Source organism: Phytophthora infestans, genomic scaffold (genome assembly GCF_000142945.1).
Source record: "Phytophthora infestans T30-4 supercont1.3 genomic scaffold, whole genome shotgun sequence".
Lineage (NCBI taxonomy): Eukaryota > Oomycota > Peronosporomycetes > Peronosporales > Peronosporaceae > Phytophthora > Phytophthora infestans.
Genome location: NW_003303756.1, coordinates 2659683 through 2668438, shown reverse-complemented (window position 1 = coordinate 2668438; position 8756 = coordinate 2659683). Strand labels below are relative to the sequence as shown.

Genomic DNA, 8756 nt, shown 5'->3' with positions numbered 1-8756 from the left:
GATAGTCAGGATGTGTTTGTGACCGAGGCGGTCTGGAGTCATGTCGGTCTTTAGGTCTACACACAGGGTCGCACCCGGTTCATTCGTTGGAGCAGAAGCAGACGTGTCGTGTTTGTTCTTAAGTCGGCGGGCTTGCTTCGCCTCGGCACAGTTCATACAGAAATCCACTTTCCTGTTAGATGCCACCATGCCACCGACAAGCTTCTTGTCCATCATGCGTATTAGGTCCTGGTAGCTCACGTGACCAAGTCGTTCATGCCACTGTCGTAGAGTAGAAGTTTTCATTTCTGCAAAAGAGGCAGCAGCTTCCTCGATACCGACCGACCAAAGTCCGTTTAGCGGACATTTCTTCACTTCAGCAATCTGTTTGCCCGTATCACTCGTACCGTACACAGGTCCTTCCCGAATTCGCAGGGAGTATCCCTTTTGTGTGAGCTGAGCGACCGACATGAGGTTGCGATCGATACCTTTCGCGTAATACACATTTTTCAGTAGGACAGTATGCTTTTCTCCAGTACGCGTAGTTGTCGTGACGACAGTGCTGCCCTTTTCGGTAGCGAGCTCAACATTGCCATTAGCGACTCGAACAGAGAGAAATGCTGGTGTAATTGCAAAAAGCTGCTCGCGATCCATGCACAAGTGGTGTGTTGCTCCAGAATCAATGGTCCAAACGTTCGAATTAAAGAAATTGGCTGAGTCGGTAGTGCTAGCCGCTACCCAGACGTGAGCTTCATCGTCAGAGTCGCTAGAATAACTGCTGTCTACTTCTTCAGCTGTGGCTGTATTCACACTACCGGTACTGACTGCAGTATTGTCAGTCGCCGTCGCAACATGCGCACTACTGGTTGTGGATGCTAGTTTCTTGGCTTGTTCCACCACTGGACATGTAAAAATCTTGTGCCCGAGCTGGTTACAGACGTGACATCGAATCTGGTGTCGATTTCCAGAAGCAGCAGCAAATGCTTGACCATTGTTCTGCTGGCGAGACTGTTTATCACTGTCTTCGTCATTGCTTTTATGATTCCGCCACGATCGTTCTTCCTTTTGGTTATTGTTGCGTTTTTGCCCGCGTACACCGTTTGAATTTTCGTTGCGGTGGTCACTTTGACGTATTTTCCGGTCATCTCGCTTGCTGCTATGGCGTCGTCAATCGCCTCTAAGCTTGTACAGTAATCGCTTCATGCGGTCGCTTTCTGTAGCATAATCCGTAGTGTCTTCAGGTACGGCCGCCAGAAGTGTAGCTGCGAGCTCAGGGCATGCGTGGTTACCAAAGACTTCCATCACTAACTTCGTCTGGTCTCCCTCCATAAGTCCTTCAATAAAGTTCAAATACTCTAAGTAATCGTGCCACGAGTCACTTTCTCGTTTATTACAACGCATCTTGGTGCTGAGCTCCAGTTGGCTTAGCTTACAGCCAAATTCTGCACGCATCGCGCGCTTCACCTCTGAATATGGCATGTTTTCACCGTCGTGACGTCGTTGCCACTCTGAGCTTTTCTTATGGTAATACCTGGACGCTTTACCTTTGAGATAGTTAACGATCACCGACGCCTTAAGGTCGTTGGTCCAGGTTGAGCCATTCACCAGCCCTTCGGCTCGAATTGCGTGTTCGAACTCATGAATAAAGTTTTCAAATCCGGCGCCTAAACCAGGGTAACCCTCGTTTCCCTTGAAGTTTGAGCAGCGCACATCCTTAATTTTGGGTTTCTTCGGCGAAGGAGGGGCTGATTCCATGCTAGTGTCCGACATTGACGGAGCTTTTGCTGCCAATTGGGTTTTCGTGACTGCCAGATCTGCCTGCAGCTGACGAATCAGCTAGAGCTGGTCGTGCTGCTCCATGGTGGCTTGATCCGAGGGATTAAAGCGTAGATCGTCAGGGAAACCTATCCGTATTTCCTCGCGGGCGTCTTCAAAGGCGTCGGCACCTCGCGCGTCGGCCTCTTCGTTTAGGTCTTCGACGTCGCCTCGCGTAGCGTCGAAGTCTTCACTGGTCGGGGCAGAGGTTCGGCCAGTTGGGCTCATAACCTGAAGTTAGCAGGTTATCCCAGAACACACAGGTTCTTCCTGCTCTGGTGCCTCGCACCGGGTATATTTTGGAATGAGAGGGTTAAGTAGGTTTGCCACAGATAGTGATCCTAGGCTACCGTAATATGTAGTGGGAGTTTCGTTGGTTTCGTATGCAGGCCGTCGCTATCGATAGTTAGGTCCCAGGTCGTTAATGGCGCAACTGCGCCGATCGCAGTTTGCGACAGAATGAGACTTGCAACATGTTCCCGATAGAACCGGAAGCCGTAGCCGCAAGTACAAAGTCACCGACACTAAACTTCTGCAGCACAGCACCCTTTCGGCGCGCATGTCGACCCCGAGCTGCCTTGCGACGTTACTCACTTGTGTCAACCAGCGCACGGTGCATTCCTTTAAAAGCAAGGCCTACGTTGTCGATATGCTTGCGAGTCTCCTCATCGACCGACTCGATGGTAGCGTCGCCAGAACTTCGTGGGTGCAAAATACTTCGGAGTTGGGATGATACTGGGGAGAGCTGTAAGCACAGTCAGCGGTAAGACGCCTCCGAGTCGGTCCGACGGCATACCGTTTAACGCAGCTTGGACCACCGGAAGAATTTGCGGTCAGTCACCGACGAGTAGCTTTTTTTCACTAAGGAGCGCCTTAGTGGCGCGCAGGAGCTCCCGATTCACCACCTTGAGCGTTCCTTTGGTCCACGGACAGTAGGCAGCAAGTAAGCGATGTTGGGCCCCTAGAGCTTGTTGTAACCGCTCCATAACTTGGTTCTTGAAGTGTGCTCCCTGATCGGAGACCCACAGCAACTCGACTCCATACCGCTTGAACCAGTCGAGTAACCTCGCGTAGACGTTGTCTGAGGGGGGCTTGAGCGAAGGCAATGAGCTCAACGAACCCACTCATGCCGTCTGTAATGACCAGGACGTACTTGTAGCCTCCGGCACCTTCCACCATCGTCTGAAAGTCGAAATGGAGAACTTTGCTAGAGCGCGATGCTCGAATCGTTTCTCTAAATGGGCGCGGGGTAAGACCAAAGATGGCTTTGTTCTTAGCTATGGCTCATAGGAAGAAAAAGAGGAACTGAACTGTATCCAATTAGGCAAATTAGAGCTAGCGTGGGTGTACGTCTCGACAACAGGAACATCCAGCTGTAGACGCACGACAGACACGGTTTGCGCAGCTGGATACGAGAATCCACATCAGAACACGCGACAACGCGTTTAAGCATTTCCCAAGTGCGGTAGACGTCACGCTTCAACAGACCTGGCAAACTGGCGGTAGTATCGCTGAAATCGGATCATTTTATAGCAGGAATCATCACCTATACGGAGGTGTCGGTAGATTCGCGTAATTTCGCAATTAATTGCACAGAGCATGTATCTGGAGTTACGCATGATACATGTATTACGGTCTTCAAGAGCAACAAGTCATTTTGCCATGTAAAAAAATGAGAAAACTGCAGGTGATGAGAGTCCCCCAGTCGACAGCCTTCTATTAGAAGCGTTTCCCGATGAATGGGCTCTGCTAGCAGACAAAGGGTATCAAGGTGTAGCAGACTTTCTGCGTGGTGTAATTCCAAAAAATCCAGAAATCTGAGTCGCGCGGACAAAACAAACAACGGCCGAATTGCACACGATCGCGTGATTGTCGAGAACTTCTTCTGGCAACTTAATAAGCTTTGGCACATTACGTCTGACAAATATCGTTTGGCTCGTGAGCTGTATGACTATGTATTTTGCCTGTGCTTAGGCCAACGATGTCCATAATTGTATTGCCCACTGCGACAACAAAACTAAAAAAGGTACAGGCGTTCTCAAAATAAGTTGATCGAACTTGACATGAATATTAAGCAGAAGCGTCGACTGGCTCAAGAAAAGTACCGAGCGAAGGAGAGACGCCGTCTATTTTCCACGCGGTCGGATTTAGGGGCGAAGCGGATGCAGGAGAAGATGCGTTGACACAGCTTAGCCAGGAGTTCTCCTTAAAGCTCAACCGACTCAGAGACGCGCGAAATAGCGGATTAATTGAAATTTAGGTAGATATTGCGCTGTCTAAAACGATTATTGATTTCTGCGATATCATTACTTCCTTCCGATTTTTTTGTTTTTTTTCGGTAAAGATGCAAGCGCACATGAGCCGCAGCGCCAAAAGTCGTATACAACATGTTTTTCGGTAACGATTTGATATCTGTTTGGCGCAAACCAGCTAGCTAGTCAATCGATCTAATAGTGCTGATATTTTCGCGTGGCGGTTTTTATTTCCCGCCACCTAAACTTGCAGTCTGTCCATAAGTCCGTCGGTTTCCTTTCTTGCTGATTTTCCTACCTTTTCGCATGGCTACACCCGGCCTTTCTAATACCGTTTCCTCTCATCCTATCAACTGCGTCTATCTTTCCGACTCGACCTAGCTGTGCAGAAATTACAAAAGTAGCCAAAACGCGGACACAATAGCCTTGCGTCCTGATTGGGCAATATTTTCCGACTTACTTTTCATTCAAAACACAAAATTAGGATAAGGTGCGCTGACTGTATAGTAGCAGAAGGTTAGTTTTACATATATATGCATGTATGTACGGGCGTGGAGCTCCTTGCCCTACTTTATATTTAAGAGAGCCCTCTCACGATACAGTCTGAGGCAAGCCCCGAGACTCCAAAGTGGTATGGCAGTTGGTAGCGATAGCAATCAGGTTTAAGGGTGACTGGGAACGTCTACCACCATGCACGCGCCTAGGGGTCCTAGACCCACCGCGGGTGTTCACGCTCCAAACGCGAGTGGCGTGTGCTGCCAATTGGCCATACCGAAGTTACAGCCACATGCGGAAGAGTCGTTACGGTCCCGCAAAACAGAGGTGCTCTTAAAGTATGAGCTCCCACATCAAAACACACTTTGCGAGAGCACTACTGGCGGGACAGAAAGGAATCCAGCAGTCGGTCTCACAAGAGCCAAAAAAACCAAGACCAAGTGGAAGGACAGCTCAAGAACAAGAGATCAAGACAAAAAAAACATTTTGAGAGTATGAGTGAGCTCCGCGCCTGTACACTTACAATTCGCAATTTTAGAGCATTTTCGGCACTGTGTGAGTCCCGTGAGGGACTGGGGATGTTTTTGGACACCCTGTGCATACTACTGACATGACCTGAAGGGCTGGACGGTATCAACAGACCTGGGCAACCACTCAACAGGACTGAGACAGCAGCTTTGACCCAAGAGGCAACAGCGCGATGTGGCGTCTGAATTACCATATACAGCTGCTTGGTCCCCAGCCGTGCAAGGCAATTTGGACTCTCGGAACGTTAGCTAAGGGCTGTAACACGTCGGCCAAGGGGAGGGCCTAAGATAAAGCTGGCTGGACCAACAAGCTGCCCGGAGTGACGATCCCCCTAAGCTGTTTGTAATCCGAGGAGCCGGGATGGAAATGACAGTGGTGTGTTCTATGTGAACGACCAGCTTTTCCTAATTTATTATTCCCAGAGGGCTTATTGATTAGTACTGGAAAGGAAAGTTCGGGGTCCTATTCGAGTACCACGTTGCTTAAGCTACCGTGTCCATGTGCTGGTGCTTATATATATGAAACAGCTGTAAAAATATTTATAGTGCACTTAGACTTTCAAGTCTAACCGCCAATGTAATTATGTTCCATCTAAATCAGGCGACAGTCCAGATCAATTATACGACAACATGGCAAGGACCCCCAGGAAAAGAAAAAGGTTTCCCAACAACTGTGTAGAGGGCTTTAGTGTAAAATTAACTCGACTAACTGTGTACAATGATTTAGAGCTACCCGCGAGGAACTAGACGAGCGTGTACAACGAGCTCGGCAGAAGAACGCTTCGCCCCCGCAACTGGAAGCAAGGAAAGATAGACTGCTCCGTAAACAATAGCTTCGTAAAGAAGAGGCACGCTATCGCAAGGTAATTCAAGAGTTGGAGCAGCTCGACTTAGGCTAAGCACCAGCACAAATAGGAATCGAGCGCTGCGTGTACCTGGCGTAGCTGAGGAGAAGACAGAAGAAGATGACACCGCGGTGCATCAACGTCGATCCGAGGAGAACTCGCATCGCGAAGACCCTGTTGGCGAAGCCCGCCGTTTCCGGATTGAGGTGCCAGGATCTGTAGCTGACGATAGAGCTGCGGCTAAACGTGCGCGTGATGCAGAAAGAGCCCGCGCCTATGGCGAGCTCACAAAACTACGGACACGAGCGAAGGATGCGAAGAGGAAACGGAGACGTAGAGCTAACCAATTCGACACCCAGGTTATCCGAGATCGCGGACGAAATGCCGAACTAGCGAGGGTATGACGCGATCGAATGGCTCCAGTAGACCTGGCAGCTCATCAAGCGCATGTACGAGATGCGCAGGCCAACCACAGAGCCAAAAGAACAGAGGCGAGTAGTCAAAATGCCAGAATTCGGGATGCAGTGGGACACGACAGTCGCAGGGAAGGCATGTCAAATGAACAGCGCCAAGCAGAGCGTGGCCAACATGAAGAAGCACACCGATATCGCAGGAACGGCATGTCGGATGAGCAGCGTCAAGCTGAGCGTCATGCAAACACAGCACTGCAAAGAGACTTTAGAGGGGGCATGACGGATGAGCAGCGCCAAGTTGATCGCGATCATAATACAGCAGCACAAAGCGACCACAGAGAGTATTCGACGGATGACCGCCGTCAAGCAGAGCGCGACCGGAACACAACCGCTCAACGGTCACGACGAGAAGCTATAACGGAAGAGCAAAGAGATAAACGAAAGGAACAAGAGCGGTTTCGAAGGCGACAGTATAAGAAGGGCCTCGCGCACCACGACAGTTTTGACCCTTCCACAGTGGCCGGTGGCCGTCATTACTTCACGCGTTACATCGATGACAACCGAGACTGCGAATGGGTTTGTCACTACTGTAGCGCTTGGAAGTTTCTGCAAGAGACATATGAATGCTGCTGTCGTAGCGGACTGGTGCTCGTTCCATCCTCGCGCTCAGCTCCTGATGCTCTTCTAACACTTTTCAAAACCCCGATCTTCATGCGGTCAATCCGAGCATACAACAACGCATTGTGTGATTACGTCCATGGGAGCTTCGCGATCTCGACCTCTTAATGTCGACGAAAGCGTGACACGAACTGGTGTCTACAACTTCCGTGTACAAGGGTCTGTGCTCTACCGCATGGAATCGTTGCTACCTCCTACCTTCGGCCGGTCCATGTATGCCCAAGTATACCTTAACGATCCAGACATGGATGCACGTGTGCGAAGCCATATGAACATGACGCAAGGCCTCGATCGCGCCGTTATGGAAACGATTGACCAGATGATGGTGGCACACAACCCATACATATCAACGCGCGTAGGTTTTTGGTGCATCATGGTTGGGAGGCGTAAGCAGCAGCCATCGGGGAGCTCGAACGACGCCGAGCGGCAGGGGAAGACGTTGATGACCATGATCCGTCGTTAGCCTTGAGTAATTTTCTCTCCAAGGGGGGTCACCTTAAGCTACGTCTGCACGTCACACGAAAGGCGAATCCGGGTACGCATAACACCCCAATTGCATCAGAGGTGACAGCCGTTGTGTCGACACAAACGCTGCTGAGCATCGGGATTATATCCTACACACGACAGGAGGAGGTTTCAAGTGCATCTTTGAGACGAGCGTTACTTACAACCCGCTGTAGTACCCTCTACTGTTTCCCTATGGGGAGAATGGCTGGCTTACGATATCCCGTACGCTGGTAATCCCGTCGATCGCCACGGTGATCCGTTAACGATGTCCGTTCGGGTATATGAAGCGTATCTGCTTTACGACCGGACGATTAGTAATTCTCTTATCCTGCGCGGTGGGCGACTGGCGCAGCAATACTGATTGATTAATTATCTAAATGCGAACAAGAGCGCCTGCGCTTCATCAAGAAGATCCAGCTCCAGTATCGATTGGAAACCCTCCAGGGGCTCACGGACGCGTTGCATGGAGAGTCTGTTGAAATCCGCAGAATGGCAGCTGACGACGAGGCGGCCATTTGTAGGGCTCGGCGTGGGTATATTACGGAGCAGGAGTCCGCGGAGCCAGATGCGGGTGAGCTTGCACGCAAGATCATCATACCTCCGAAGTTTACAGGTGGTCCTCGCTACAGGTACAGACGCTTCTTGGATGCCATGGCTATCGTCCGTGAAACAGGAGCCCCTAACTTGTTCATTACGATGACATGCAACCCGAACTGGCCTGAGATCAAGGAAAACTTACGCAGTGGGGAGAAGGTATCTCGGCCATTGTGGCTCGCGTGTTCATGGATAAACTAAAAATCTCTTAGCAAGGCTCTCGATGAAGGTGTGCTGGGAATTCAAGCCGCTCGAATCCATGTAGTGGAATATCAGAAGCGTGTTCGTCCCCACGCCCACAAACTGCTTATTCTGCGTCCGGAGGACAAGCCCAATACCAAGGAAGACGTCGATAAGCTGGTGTCCGCGGAGCTCCCGGATAAAGAGAAGTACCTCACTGTAAGCAAAGGCGCGCTTTAACTGGGACACTGTTTTGATGCCAAACTGGTTAATTTTGCTGGTGCTGCAGACTTTTTACGGACCACTGGTTGCAAAAAATTGATCGGTTGCAAAAACACCGTTAAGTCCGGTATTATAAAGCACTTTATAAACAAAGCAAACCGTACTGATATAAGTAGCGAACGCAGGCTGTTCAAAAAGCCCGTCGAGCCAGACATGCGCGTCCAGTAGGTTCACGTTCTCCCCTGGTAA

At 50.2% G+C, this 8756-nt stretch overlaps 1 protein-coding gene across 1 annotated transcript; it reads right to left on the bottom strand.

Annotated features, from left to right (window-relative positions):
- Positions 1-1146: 1146 nt before the first annotated feature.
- On the bottom strand, positions 1147-3320 carry PITG_02563 (uncharacterized protein; the record flags this gene model as incomplete). Its single annotated transcript, XM_002907433.1, has 5 exons — positions 1147-1784; positions 1884-2017; positions 2385-2539; positions 2839-3028; positions 3283-3320. 5 exons carry the CDS (start codon positions 3318-3320, stop codon positions 1147-1149), a joined length of 1155 nt encoding a protein of 384 aa, XP_002907479.1.
- Between the last annotated feature and the right edge of the window lie 5436 nt (positions 3321-8756).